This window comes from Plasmodium coatneyi, chromosome 12 (genome assembly GCF_001680005.1).
Source record: "Plasmodium coatneyi strain Hackeri chromosome 12, complete sequence".
Lineage (NCBI taxonomy): Eukaryota > Apicomplexa > Aconoidasida > Haemosporida > Plasmodiidae > Plasmodium > Plasmodium coatneyi.
In genome coordinates, this window is record NC_033567.1 from 4,033,689 (window position 1) to 4,048,522 (window position 14,834).

General features: G+C 37.6%; 4 protein-coding genes across 4 annotated transcripts; 2 read left to right on the forward strand and 2 right to left on the reverse strand.

Annotated features, from left to right (window-relative positions):
- Positions 1 to 465: 465 nt before the first annotated feature.
- On the reverse strand, positions 466 to 2,289 carry PCOAH_00045640 (Uncharacterized protein; the record flags this gene model as incomplete). The annotated part of the gene is made up of 1 exon (XM_020061348.1): positions 466 to 2,289. The coding sequence occupies one exon, from the start codon at positions 2,287 to 2,289 to the stop codon at positions 466 to 468; it is 1,824 nt and encodes a 607-aa protein (XP_019916337.1).
- Positions 2,290 to 5,340: 3,051 nt separating this feature from the next.
- PCOAH_00045650 (Methyltransferase) lies at positions 5,341 to 6,876 on the reverse strand (the record flags this gene model as incomplete). The annotated part of the gene is made up of 7 exons (XM_020061349.1): positions 5,341 to 5,411; positions 5,553 to 5,680; positions 5,835 to 5,985; positions 6,186 to 6,299; positions 6,455 to 6,567; positions 6,679 to 6,716; positions 6,865 to 6,876. The coding sequence occupies 7 exons, from the start codon at positions 6,874 to 6,876 to the stop codon at positions 5,341 to 5,343; spliced, it is 627 nt and encodes a 208-aa protein (XP_019917087.1).
- Positions 6,877 to 9,966: 3,090 nt separating this feature from the next.
- Positions 9,967 to 11,302, forward strand: PCOAH_00045660 (Dual-specificity phosphatase; the record flags this gene model as incomplete). The annotated part of the gene is made up of 3 exons (XM_020061350.1): positions 9,967 to 10,232; positions 10,419 to 10,473; positions 10,660 to 11,302. The coding sequence occupies 3 exons, from the start codon at positions 9,967 to 9,969 to the stop codon at positions 10,873 to 10,875; spliced, it is 537 nt and encodes a 178-aa protein (XP_019916298.1).
- A 1,481-nt stretch (positions 11,303 to 12,783) lies between these two features.
- On the forward strand, positions 12,784 to 14,304 carry PCOAH_00045670 (Uncharacterized protein; the record flags this gene model as incomplete). The annotated part of the gene is made up of 1 exon (XM_020061351.1): positions 12,784 to 14,304. One exon carries the CDS (start codon positions 12,784 to 12,786, stop codon positions 14,302 to 14,304), a length of 1,521 nt encoding a protein of 506 aa, XP_019916622.1.
- Positions 14,305 to 14,834: the final 530 nt, after the last annotated feature.

Below are 14,834 nucleotides of genomic sequence, written 5' to 3' on the forward strand. Positions count from 1 at the left end.
CATTCCTAGCATAGAATAACCCCACCCACAAGACATTTTGGACTTATTTTCCACATTGTTATGCGCCTGCAATGTTGCTCTTGACTTATCACGCGTGGTATTTACCCCTCGAAATTGACACATACGATATGGCTCCCTATGTTCAATGCATGGATCAAGCCATTTTTTAAAAGATATTTCATTAAAATGCGGCAGATGAAATGATTGTCTTCATGTATACTTCGCCATGGTTATAAAAAAATTGACAAACGGGAACAAGATACAAACAAGAGGGAATAAAAAAAAAAAAAATTGTCATAGTGGAAGTTCGACATGGCAGCAAGCACACACAGGTGGGCAATGGAGGAGACAAATAAATGCACCTCCGAAGTAGTTTGCAAAGGCATGGCACACACGTTTATATGCAGTTACGCCGGTATATATGTATATCCTCACAGGTGTACCAACCGACAATCACTGTTTCGTTTAGTTATGCCCCCGGAAGTTCTGATCATGCATAGGGCGAGCGACAATTTGGACCTTCTTCGGTAGTGGATGCATCATCCCGTGTGCATGGGGATTTACATAACTGCTACTCCTCACGTTAGGTGATTGAACGGGTTTATTATTTGAGGCTCCGCAACCGATAGGTCCACAAGAAGGTAGAAATTCACTGGAGGCTGATGATGCCTGATGCTGCAAGGGAAATTTATTTACATTACCAGGTTGGCCTAAATTATTACTGTATCGTATAACTGGGTGTCCCCCTTGCGGAAAGTTGTTATTAGGAACAAAGGATGATCTTCTCGGTGCAACGTGGGGAACTACCTGTTCCTGCATCATTGGTTTTGTTTGCACATAGTTTTGGTGAACATACTGAGGTGCTGCATTTCCATATGCAGGTTGAGCTACTTGCTGAGCGTAGATTTTTTCGTACGTCATGGCTGGTTGGGCACTGCTATGCGCTTGGTAATTTTGCACTCCTCCTGTTAGGTGAACTTGTGGTTGAGGGCTTACCTGCATATGTTGCGTGGACATTGCCTGCACCTGCTGTTGCTGTGCCATCTGCAGGGGCTGGTTCAGCAAGATTCCTCCACCACCACACTGCTCAAGTTGAGCTCCCATTACCTGTGCGTAACTTGGCTGCACGCACTGGAAAACATTAGGTTCATACGAATTGTATGTAGGGCTAGATGTGGACTGCTGTGCTTGTATCATGTTGCCCATGGGATTTACTGCATAGATGGGTCCCTGCTGCGTTTGGAACCCCCCCTGCAACTGCCCATTCTCATTCATTATATACACATTTGGAAGAATCTGCTGTGAAATGGGCCCTACTGGCGAATTATCTAGTTGGATCACATTGCTTGTTGGCATTAACCCTGCGGAGGTAGCATTTACACTTGTCTTAAAAAAGCAACTTTGATTATCCCCGATGGATTCATTTTTGAGATTAACTGTACAGGGATATTTTATCGACTCTGTCATTATTGTAGATGCATTTTCCAGGGGCACATCTAACTGAATAGGGGTAGAATCCATATTAAGTGGGTTCTGTATAACTGCCGGATCATTTTTAATGATGATATTTGGCCTTGCACTATTTACATATATAGGCTGCGGAGCCTTATTTTTAAGAACGATGTTAGCTGGTGGGGGGTTTATCACTAAGGGGGGACGAGATTCATTCGTTACTACCACTGTTGGTGGCTGTCTAATGTACAACTGGGGAATTATTTGTTGATTCTTCAAAACAACTGGAGGAGATGGATCCACATAATTTGGGTTCAGCACATTCATTGCGTTATTCGTTCTTTCTTGCGTGTTGATAATTAATGGGTATGTAGTAGCATTAGTCCCACTTGCATAAACCACCCCGCTATTTAATGTCACTACAGGTTCTTTGTTCATATAGTTTGTACTCGTGTAAGCATAATCTGATTTTTCCTCATTATTAATAACGACGTTAGCATTAGCTATGGTAGTTTCTCCACCTTTGATATATTTTTCTCCCTTTTTTGTTTTACCCGAATGTGTATATACACCAGGAGAACTCGATATATGCACGGTACTCCCCCTTTTTCCGTAAGACTTGTTAAGCTTCTCTTCGCACACAGTGTCTTCATCATCATTATTTTCCTTTTCATTTTTCGTTATAAACTCCACCCACCCTTCGAACTCTATTTCGCCCTCATCGCTGCAGGTCTCGCTGTTTATGGAGATCCTCGCCGTTGGTTTGTAGTACGTATCGTCTGCGCTGGAAAGCCTGTGTCTCCTGACGGAGCTTCTTCTAGTTTTCTCCACCTCCATAGTTCTGCTGCGTATATCTGTGCGTATGTGCGAGGTTGTGCGTGCGTGGCTGTAAACCCATGCAATGCAAAGGATCCACGCCTAAACCTAAACTCTCCCTACGATATTACCCTGAGCATACGCCAAATGTAAAGGGGCATATATCGGTCTCGATTGCAACTGCAGGTGCCCTTTTATTTACACAATAGCGAAGTGGTTAAATGGTTAAATGGCGAAATGGAGAAATCGTGGATGAAAAAAATGTGTGATGAGCGCTAAAACAGACGGAGTAACAATCAACGACGCATTTAATTTTTGGCTCCACCCTCAAGTTCACTTCTCTAACGTGGCAGCAGAACTAATAGTCTACAGAAAGGGGAAAAAAAAAAAATAATAAATAAAATGTGCACAAATGACCTATTCTCACATGAACCTCGTTGCAGTCTGCATGGTTCATACGTTGCTAGTACTTTGGGGGCATCCCCCGTTACCCCAATTTTCGCGCCAATTTGTGTGCAAACGCAGCGCAGGGGTTAGAAGTGCACTTTTTGTTCCGCATGGAAATGCGAAAAGCACTATTCCTATGTTCAGTTTGACCATTGAAATTGCAACTAACCGTGAGCAGCACCACAACGCGCGGGAAGAACACAGCAAACTAGACTTGTTCTATTGCTTCATCTGCAACTTTCCTTTTTGAGAAATAAATATTTATATACATATATATACTTGGGAAAGAGCAACTAATTAAGAAAAAAAAAAAAAAAAAAAAAAAAAGGGTTAATTTTTTTTAAAATTCAGCAAAAATATTCTTAAAAAATAATTTTAAGGATTAGCGAGAAGTTGCAGAACAAAATTAAATTTAGAGCAGCTGCTCACTTGGTGGCTATAGAATGTGAGGGAAAGAAATACCAAAAACAAATAAGCAGATGAAAATAGAGGGGGGCAAAAAGCAACAATCAAACAAATCTGCAAGAAAATAAATATTAAACAAGCGAGCTAAAAATAAACTGACCAAATAAGTTAGCCAAAAATAAACCGGTCAAACAATTTCGCAGATCGAACAAGTGCATCAGTAGAAAAAAAAAAAAAAAAAAAAACACACATGCACTGCCACAGTACGGGTAGAAAACAATTTCGCGAATTGTTCTGCACAAAACGGACCTTACATTTAGGCAACAAGGACGAAAAGGTTAATATTATCAGTTAAAAACGTAAAAGTTGTCAATGAAATTTTGTGACAAAATAAGAAAAACAAAAATAAAAGCAAAAAAAAAAAAAAAAAAAGAACACAAAAAAAGTACAATTTCATAAATGGTTCATCAAATTTCAGTGTTAATTTTTGAAACCCTGAATTTCAAAAGCGCACGTTTTGCAACTAGCAAACAATTGGTAACTGCGTTTTTTTTTTTTTTTTTTTTTTTCTTGATTATTTAATTGTGAAAAAAAAATTGAGCCAGCAGATATATGCAACTCAACGGAAGTATGAAATGTAGGTTTAGCTTCACTGATGGGGAGAGCTTACTGAAGTCTTTTGTCGTCGCCGTGGGCCCATCATCAGGTTGGGCGAAGCCGCAACGTACATATGTAGATATGTATACACTTATGTACATATGAACACACCCTTGCGTGCGCGAATATGCCCCTTTAGGTGTAAATATACATGTTCTACATATATGTACTCTTGTGGGGGCACCTCATTCGCAACTTTGTTAATCGTCCTAATTACGGTGAAAAAGCGAGTTAAAACAGTTGCAACTCGTAGTTTTCAAAAAAAGAGAAATTTACGTAACTACTTCATTAATTGCAGTTAAAAGGTTTTCGCAATGTAGAACAGTGTCAATTCAATGCAGAGAGTTCAGCAGTTTTGTAGAATTATTCGTAACATGTGCGTGTATATCAGTTGGACGTGTGTAAGCACAAAATTTTCTTTTCTTTTATGCCCGTTTGTGTGTGTGCGTTTTTTTTTTTTTTTTTTACGCTGTGTAAAATGAACATTTATGGCCAGGTTAATTTGCCGCGGATGTGCACATATGTGTACGTATTTGTGTACGCGGCATTTACCACTCTTCCGTGGTATTTTCCCATTTATGTGTAAGTTCCAAATCGCGTAAAAGGAACAAATTCCGGTTTTGCGCAATATAGGAAATTCGTTTTCTTCATTTGGAAATGCTTACCGAGTGGCGTTTCTCTTATTTTCTCCTACTTCGCGTTACTTTATGCTATTTCTTTTTTTTTTCCTCATCTCCCCACAACAGTTCACGGCTTGCACAAATTTATGCACATGGGTGTGTCCGCAATTTTCGACAACTCAAGCGCGTGTTGATAGAAATCTTTGAAACTTTGGCAAAAAGGGGAAAGGAGAACAAGGTGGAACAAAGAAAAAGACGAAATTAATTCTGTCTATGTTCCACCTCCATAATTAATTGTAGAATTAACCTTTTAACAAAAAAAAAAAAAAAGAAAGAAAAAAGAATTACATGTTTATAACAATTCTTGCAACAACAGATATGTTGAAAAAAATCACCTGACCATTCAGCTAAAAGTGAAAAAATTGTGGACCATATTTACCCTTGCACACAGTTAAATAGCTATTTTTTTTTTTTTTTTTTTTTTTTCTTACATTTTGAAAACAACTGTTGAGGAATTTTGGTTAGTCAAAAAAAAAAAAAAGGAAAGTTCCACCCGCTTGGTATAGAGTGACTTTTGCTGTAAAGCGTAATTAAACTACGCACAACCACGGGGTGTTATCAAAATGCTAGCATACTTGTGAGTGCATACATATGTGTGTAACATGCTTACTCGTAAAGGCACAAAGTAAAACATGAACGTCATGAAAAATTGCGACTTGTGAATCATTTTAACTTATCGAATTAGTGAAACCCCACAACGAGCGGGGTGAAAGGTTGAAAAAAAGGAAAAAGCCAAAATGGGGAGAGTAAGTACTGTTAAAAAAGGAGTGATATAACACAATGCAACAAGGGGGTCATGAAAAAAAAGTATGCAAACATACATATATATTTACATGCGTACGAGTTAACGTAACAAAACTGGTTGACTTCCTAAAAAGCAGAGCTATTGTTCCGTGGTTGTGCTCCCCTTTTTGCAAATGTAAACGTAGTGCAAGCTGTCATCCACGGGGGGGGCTGTGGTGATTAAGAAAAAAAGGGTGTAAGCGAAATGGGAGAAATGATAAGTGAACGAAATGCGGAGAAGGAAAAAAAAAAAAAAGGAAAAAATCAGCGACATGCGATCTTTAAAAACTCGTTTAAGTAGCGCAAACTTACCTACTATCCCTAACATAGGCCGTTTAACTGTTTTCACCGCGACGTTCCACTTGTAGTCCGGCTTTTGCAAATACCCTAGTCGATATGTCGGTTGTGCATGTGATATGACAACAAAGACACCTTCGGGCCTAAATGAAATTCGTTTTTACCCATTTGGGGTAATTTTAGGGAGGTAATTTTGAACTCGGAAAATGCGAAATGTGAAAAGAGCAAACGAAAAATCGTAAGAATGAAGAAGAGCTGCCGTTATGAGCGAAAACACCGCAAAGTATGCTTAATTACTTTAACACGCGCGATACTTCGGATAACATTTCCTCGACGTTTTTTAGAGAATCTTCCGAGCAAACCACAGAGTCTAGACAGGCCTTATCCACGATTAGGTCAAACTCTGCATTTTTAAATCCCTTCATGTCGCACACGTTCATTAGTATATCTGCAGGGGGTTGTAAGGGGAGGAGGGGGACATATATTTTGCACAATTGCTTCGTTTGAGTAAGCCTGCATAGGAATGCATAACTCTATATTTGTGTGTGTACACCTATATACGTATGCGAATTTGCTCCCCTCTTCTAGAAGCAAATCGCTTATATGCAAAGGAAAATCACTACAGCGCTATAGTGGCACATTTTTTACATTTTAAATTCGGCTTGTCCTTGTAAATTTCTTTCATCTTATTTATGCACACGGCGGATGCATCGATGTTCGTTATATCTGTATAGCCATTGTCCAGCATTTCTTCGCTGAATCCTTTGGCAGGGAGCAAATAGACGCATATGTGTGTAGGAGTTAACGTGGGTATGCACATGTGGGTGGGAAATGCTTATAGGATGGACATTTTCCCCCGTCGGGGTTCACACTAAATCAAACGCACATGTTGTGTGTACATGTTCGTTTATTCCTACTTGATGTTCCGCAACCGATATTCAAGACTTTTGCGTCATTTTTTACGTTAAGCTCTGAGAAAATATGCTTTACACTACACCATTTTTGATGCCAGTCAAATTGCTCTTCTTCGCTTTAGAGGGAAACAGAAACAGGGGAAATCATAAGAGGCAGTCGATTTAATCGAAATAGAATGAATTGATGAGATTGGTTCATGCAAGTGGTGAATTTATTCCACTGTTACTTTGTGTATCGCTCGTCCCAGTAAGATATATTGCCGTACTACAGTGGGATAGGAAAAAAAAAAAAAAAAAAAAAAAAAGCAACATTTTAGCAGTTTACAATGCAAATATGGGACTTCTTGAATAATTCTTATTTTTTTCTTTACTAATGGCACCTTCCAATTTGTGTATGGCATAACGCTCCATACACTGTTACGCATTTCTTTAATCGCAACTCTGGTTGCAATTTTAATTTTAGCTTTTTTTTTCGTTAATTTACTACTGCCATGGTGAAGGAAAAGTCGGCGTCGTATTATTTGAACGCATGAACGGAAATTGTTAATCACCACGTTCGGGTGTCCGCGGATTAGGCGTCTGTTTTCTACTAAATGGAAAGAGAAGAGAGTCGGTGCTTTGAAACACGCGTACACATATTTTGTTTTAGAGGGACAATTCATTAGATGAATTGGTTCTTGCTACATTGCGTTGCCATTATGATGTTTTCCCCTTAAGCATACCTGCTTTTTTTTTTTTTTTTTTTAACCTCAAATTAGGGGTGTTACTCTGAATTGGGGAAATTTGCCCAATCTTGAAAAAAGAGGGGAATACACATATGTGTAAGATGAATATTTATACAGTTTTTTTTTTTTTTTTTTTTTTTTAACGCATGTTTTAGGCAAAATTTACACAGATTTGTTTGCGGGCCTTGCGTAGCTTTTACCCATGTGCACGCAGCACGCCCAAGTAACACCCATAAACACATACATGCACCTATGCGGTGCGCTATGGCAGGAATAAATTCCATTATTTCTATTTCGTGAAATTGCGGAGGCCCTCCTGTGAGTAGCTCTTCCTGAAAAGCATAAATCACATTTTTGCCTTTTCTTCCGTAATTTACAATACCGTGTATTTTACGAAGTGAACTTTGATGCCTACACAAGACAATTTTTTTTCTTTGCATAGTTTATGCAGATGTGTGTGCATATTTAATAGGCCCATTTTTTACTAATTTTTACCGTTTGAAAAATTTAGTTCTTTCGCCTGTATTTCTTTTTTATAATAACTTTTCATTATCGCATAATAAGTTCAGGATTTTATTTTGCATTTGTTCGATTTTGTCTAAGCGCTCCTCTATCTGCTCGTGGGGGGAAGAAAAAGGTTTTGCTTTATGAACGGGACCAAAGCAAAAGAAAAAAAAAAAAATTAACGTCTGTTTATGAGCAGAACAGGTCGTTTTAAAGAAATTTTTTTTTTTTTTTATTTGCCCTCCTAGTTTAGCGCATGCTTCGTTTTTTCTTAAATTGGTGACGGCAAGGCGCACTGCGAGTATAGGAGGAGCTATGATACATTATCGATTATGCTCACTACTTTAACGATAAGAGTGAAACAATCACCATGAGGAAAATTCCGTAATGCGTTACACATTAGTGTGGACAGGACAAGGCGCTACATTTTATGTATACATGTAGAACCATTATATGTATTATTACTTCTTTGAAGAGAATTTTCATTTTTTCGTTTTTCTCATTTGTATTTGGTAGTTTCCCTTTATTCATTTTGTTGACAAAGGATGGGTTTGTTACTCTGGCACAAATTGGGTTACCAAAAAGGAAGAGAAGGAACCCTTAAAAAAAAAAAAAAGGGTGTCCATATTTTTTACGTTTCTATTCTTGATATTTCAAGGTTGACGGTTATGTTGGAAGCTACATATGCATACAGGGTTTCGCTACGGGGAAATCTTACTACACAGCTATAGCCCATACATGGGAGTTCGGCCCCGCTGTTACCTCTTTTTTCTTTTTTTTTTCCTTCTCTTTCGCAAAGATGTAAGGCAGAAAAGTTCAGGGAAATATTCGAAAAAATAGGATTTTTCTTTTTTTGTGTGTATAAAAATGGGAAGTTCATTTTAACAAAAATTTCATTGGCATTGGCGCATTGTACTTGTCCTTTTTTTATACTTTCGTGTCTGTAAGGTGGAAGAATTTTTGGAGTTGGTTACCATAAAGCGTATGTTTTGGAAGTTTGTTGGGAGCATTCGGTTTGTTGCCGTTTGTTTTGCTTTTTTGTTTTTTAAGCCTTATGTATTTTCGGCTTTTTATCTTTTCATTTATTTTGCGTTTTTCACATATATCTGCATTTTTCACGTTTCGCACTTCTTTTTGTTCTTTTCTTTTTTTTCTGTTTTTTGTTTGTTATGTTATGTTTTTTTTTTTTTTTTTTTTTTTTTTTTGCGCTCTTTTCAATCACTTTGCATTCGCCCTGATTTAATTTTTTTTTTTCTGTTCAAGGTTTTATCTTTTTTTTATGAACGAAAATGTCTTCCCTCTTCTTCACTTACTTTATTTCTTTAAAAATAGTGACATATTTCTACTTTCTGTTCAATTTTTTTTTTTTTTTTCAAACTATTTGCATTAACATGGCCACACTGGTTTCAACATCTCCAATCTGTACACGTTTTTTTGACACGTATTTCAAAAAAGGGTTACATTTAAGATGAAAATACAAGGGGGCCAAACGAATCCAAATTGAAAGAAAAGCGAAGCGAGCAGAGAAGGCGGAGTACGACAGCGCATATATAAATAGCACGAGTAGGTAAGAAAAGTAGCGCGCGAATAGGCAGAAGAAACATTGATAAAAGTAGCGAAGAAGGACGAAAAAAAAAATTAACTCATAGGGCGTGGGGGAAGGCAAAAACTGGTTATCAAACGTGTTGATGTGTAGTTTTACTTATTTAGCCTCTTTTTTTTTTTTCTTTTTTGTTTTTAAATTTGTTTTCCAAGGTCTAGGTTATTTATTTACACACACACACAAAAAAAAAAAAAAAAAAAAAAGAAGCCTTCACCAGTTTGTCACTCCACCGTGTGTCTTTTAAAATAAAATTTTTCTTTTTCCTTCTCCATTTCTGCGTCCCCGCTTTATTTTGCATTCCCCTCTGTGTTACACGTTTGAAAAGTCCTATTTCGACCACATCTACATTTTTACACCTCAGAAATGTTGTCACATGTGTGTGTGTAAGTACATTTCGCGCATGTGCATATACGCAAGTGCTCCTTTTTCGTGCGTGCCTTGTGGGGAAGGTGGGTGGACTCCAGGTTGGAGGAATTTCGTGTCCATAATCTGAGCTCGCAGATGAGGGTATATATTTTTTTTTTTCTGTATACAAGATTGTAAAGAAAGTGCAGATATTAAGGGATAAGGTGTATACACACATACTTACACCTTCGCCAAACTTACACGTAAATCTAGCTGTAGTTGTAACAGTACACACAGCTTTCGTTACACGTAGGCATTTTCCCCATTCCCAAAATTAAATGATTCGATTATTACCATTTCTATATTTGGGAAACCGGGATGACATAGATCATGTTGAAAATCTTAAAGAAAATAACGTACAAGCGCTGGTAATATGTTGCACTTATTTCGAGTACCCTGAAGATAAAGTCCCAAATGGGTTTGCGAAATTACGAGTTAATTTGGAAGACATAGGAATGGAACAAATATCTTCCTATTTTGAGGAATCCAATAATTTCATTCATTCGTATGTTAAGAAGGAGCAGGGAGTTCTCATCTCATGCTGGTACTGTTTTTTAAAAAAATTTTTTTTTTATTCTTCTTTTTGTCCTTTCTGATGTAGGAGTGGCTATGTGTGCATCCATATATAATATTTATTTGGGTTTACCCTTGCCATGCCTCTCATTTGAGTATGCCCTGTTGCGTATCAAACAATGCGTCAGTAGACAGTCACGCCACTCCCTTTTTACAGCCAAGGCATCAGCAGATCGTCCACGATGTGCATAGCCTATCTGATGGGAAAGCAGGTATTTTTCTTGTGAAAAAAAAAATTGCAATGTTTCTCTCACCTCTCTGCGGTCTTTCGCCGTGTATTCACAATTTTCTGAACGTTTAGGCAGTTCCACACTGGCATTGTGTCTATCGCAAAATGTTAATTTTTTTTTCTTCTCCCTTTTATGACTGTTCCTATGGTTGTGCTTTTTGCCGTGCAGAATTTCTTCCTCATTGAAGCATTCAACTTTGTAATGGAGAAGAAGACCATCTGCCCGAACATTGGATTTATTGAGCAGCTGTGTGACTATGAAAAAGTTTTAAAGAACAAAATTACCTTTTCCTCCAAGAAGTACATAAACTGGTTTACCTCCCAGATGTGTGACAATAACGTAAAGACAGATTTTAGTCTGGAGTGCAAAAAGAACACCACATAGATTTTCGTTTCACCAGTGGTCGCTTCCAGTAGTGCCTAATCATGGGCTACTTTACATACAGTGGAAGCGAAGCTTAATTTTTTTTACCCCGTTTTAGCGAACGGAGGGTTGTCAACGCGCGTATTGGAGGGGACACACGCATCCACATATATTCAGACCTGCCTATTAATTTATCAGCTGCTTCACGTGAGGGTAAAGGTGAGGTGAAGATGAGGCCCCCATTTTTGATCCATTTGAATAGATCTACCTTTTCTTTTTAAATGTAGAACGAGCGTGTGTGTCCTTACTCTTTGATTTGTTCTGGGGGAAGGCGTACAATTGTACGTATATATATAGTTATGCTTATGGAAGGCTCAGTAGTACATTTTGCTTCTCCTTTCCCACCCTTTTTTTCTTCTGAAATATATATTTTATCCTAATTCGAATATATACATGTGCGACTATTAAAAATTAAGAAACGATGATAATTTTTTTTTGTTTATCATTCCCATTTTGCGTCTTTTAAAGTGTTACTTCGTAGTGCATAAGACTTTTGAGCAAATTTAAAAATTGACCATTCTGTTTTTATTAAAGTAAACATGAACGGAGAATTGCATATGTTTTTTTCATTTCCCATTATATATTTTTTTTTCCTGTTTTGCATTTTATATTTTTTCGTTGTTTATAGTAGCCCTTTTAGTATAGTTCTGAAAATAATTCCAGGTGTGTCAACATTTTGAATTCAGATTGTCTTTTCATTTTAAAGCGTTTGTCACTGCGTACTGATTTGATTTCACTCCTTTCCCTTGGTCTTCTCAAAAATGGACTCATAGCTGAAAACGCGATATCTGTTTGTTTGTGCAAATATGCGTATGCATGTATATACATTTAGCTGCGGCTCTGTGCCCCTGAGGGCTTTTTTCATAACCCCTTTTTTTTCTACCTTCTCTAAATAGCCAAAATAGTGCTAAAAAAATAGCTATCTGGAAAAAAAAAAAAAAAAAAATGCAAAATGGCTAGCTAGTAAGGATCTTAGCTGAGCATTTTTTTTCATCCACTTCTTACGTAGTCTGAAGTCACCTCGTGGGGGTGTGCGAAGCGACATAGTGGGTGAACGATTAAGTCACGTGAAATTAAGCGCAGCATGGGAAATGCCGATTCTGAGGAGGGGGAATTCTCAGTACTGGCGATTAATTTCCACACAAGGGGTAGACGATCGTAAGCAGAGCGGAATGTTCTGTATTATGCGAAAAAAATAAAATGAAAAGGGAAACAAAAGCAAACGCCAAATTAAGTAAATGTAGAAATAGCGTCCGTATATGGAATAGTCGAATATATGCCAAATGAAGTAAAAAATAACTGTATGGAAGAAAAGAAAGGAAAACTTGCTCTCTTTCCTGCTCTGCATACGTAGACGTTTCCCAGAATTCGCAAAACGATGAAAGGACGCTACGAATTAGTAGGTATAAAGGAAAAAATGTATGATGGGCCAAAAGTGGAGCCCATTCTTCTTAAGGGAATTTCTTCTCATGACACGATCTGGCTATACTCCCATTTTGTTAACAAATGGATTACGCTCATTTCGCGTGTTTTTTCTTTTTTATAACCTCCAACGTTTGTTCCCTCCCCCTAACAGATGCGCCGCACAAACGAAGATGGCTGATGTTGTTTTTTTTTTCCTACTGCTGCATGGTAGACAACCTGATATGTTTCACATTCTCGCCAATAAGCACCTTGACGTACAAATTATACGGAATTTCGAATAATATATTTCCGCAGGTTTACCTGGTTATATATTCTATATTTTCAATCCCCCTGTCCTTCTTGTTAAGTGAATGTTCGTTACGAAGCAATGTGGTGTGTAGTTCGCTACTGCAATTCATGGGGTGTTTGTTAAGGTACATATACTGGGAGAACTTAACGGTTGTTATGTTTGGTCAATTTTTATCATCAATTGGTCAAATAATTTTTGTGAATGCTCCTCCGGAAGTTTCCCTGGTATGGTTTCCAGAGAAGGAACGAATCATATCTACCAGTGTATCTATAATTTCGAATGCGTTAGGCACAGCAATAATTTATTTGTATGTCCCCTTAGTGGTAATAAATGAGAAAGACATACAAGTGCTACTGAGTCACATTTGTTTGGCTAGCTTTATCGGCTGTGTCATGGTAACATTGTGCTTTGAGGATAAACCCCCTCCTAGGATAGGTAGTTCTGTGCTATCCAAGGCAGAATCCTCATTTGACATGGAATTTCATTCAAATTTTTGCATGCTTGAAGAAGATCAAAATTTTGATACGTGCTACTTATGTATGGACAATCCAGCAGAAGGGACAGGCGAAAATAAAATCACCAAATATTTGAAAGAGTTAAGACGATTTTTAGTGGACCTGAAGGAAGAAATTGAAAATATATTAACAAAGGAAGAAATTATAAAAATTCTAATCATATTTTGTTACTCAGAATGTTTAATTAGTAGTTTTTCTGCAGATATGTCTATAGTTTTGAGAGAAAAAATGATAAGCAAAAATTACTTTTCCTTAGCTGGGTCATTATTTATATGTAACACAATACTAGGAAGTGCAATAGTCTGTTTGAATGCTAATAGTGCCCATTTTAAGTACCTAATCCTTATGTGTATATGCATGATTATGTCTGTTTGCGTGTTACTATATCTGACTGGACATCCCATTTTGATTATTCTCACTTTAAGTTTAATTGGATTTTGGTCTGGCCCTTTGCAGCCAATATGTGTTGAAATGGCGTCCATAAGAATTTATCCCATCAATTCCAATTTGTGTACTTCTCTTCTTCAAGTAATATCCTTTTCCGTTAGCGCAATTTTTATATCATTTTTTTCGTACATATCTACCTATGTCACTACTCCTCTGGTGGTGTTTTTCCTCTCCGTCCTCATTCTGCTAGTTGGTCTAAAGATAAAACCGATTAGTGGTAAGGATACTAAGAGGAGGGAACCCTCCAGTACGAATAATATTTCCTTTTCATATAGAAGTGGGCTCATAAATAGGAACGCATTAATCCGGACGAATAAGTTTGCCGACTTATCTGTGGACTTATTTGATGACCTGTTCCATGAGCAGGAGCGCGATGATCCCTTGTTTGGAGCAACCCCTATAGATGCTGTCCTCGAAATGGGAAGCAGCATCAATTCGGAGAGCATAGTCCAGGAGCGACCTATGAAGTCAGAAAATATCTCCACCTGTGTAATTAGCAAAATCAGAGAACATCCAGCAGGAGAAGACTACCACAAAATCGAACTGAGCAAGAAACTCAATTTGGATAACCTAAAAAAGGATCTTTTCTTTTGTAACCAAAAAGTCGAATCGTCGAAGGGGAGGTCTAAATCCTTTTCCAGAAATTACTGCGATGAGTGTAGTGCCCATTTTGACGAAGAAAAAATGCACTTGCCAAATTATAACACGTGCTAGCCATTTTCCTAAGAAGGAATTATGTCCCTTTCGTAATTCTTTTCCAGCTGGGGCCCCTGCTTGGGGACGGGGAAACCAACGCTTTGTTCGCAAGTTCATGGGACTACTAATTTTATGTGCTCATCTTCAGACAATAACTTATTTTTCAAGAAGTGCGAATGTAACGCAGTTAAAATGCTTACTTGCTTTAACGTTTGAAATTTTTAAATTTATTACTATCATTATTATTATTATATTTTTTATTTTTGTTTTGTTTTTTCCTTTCCTCTTTTTTTTTTTTATTTTTTTGGGACCCGATAAGACACACAGTGCTGCCCCCTTCCACCATTTTAAACAGTTGGAACGCCTTCCAAATATGCGTGAACGTTTTTTCAATTTTTGTTTCGCAGAAGTGAACACTTCGCTTGTATACCGAGAAAATAAAGGGTTGCCCTTTTTTATTTAGTCCACTTGCTGGAAAGAACGAGAAGTGAAAAAAAAAGGTAGGGTGACGCGGTACGCGCTGTGCATGACTGTTCCAGTTTTGGTTT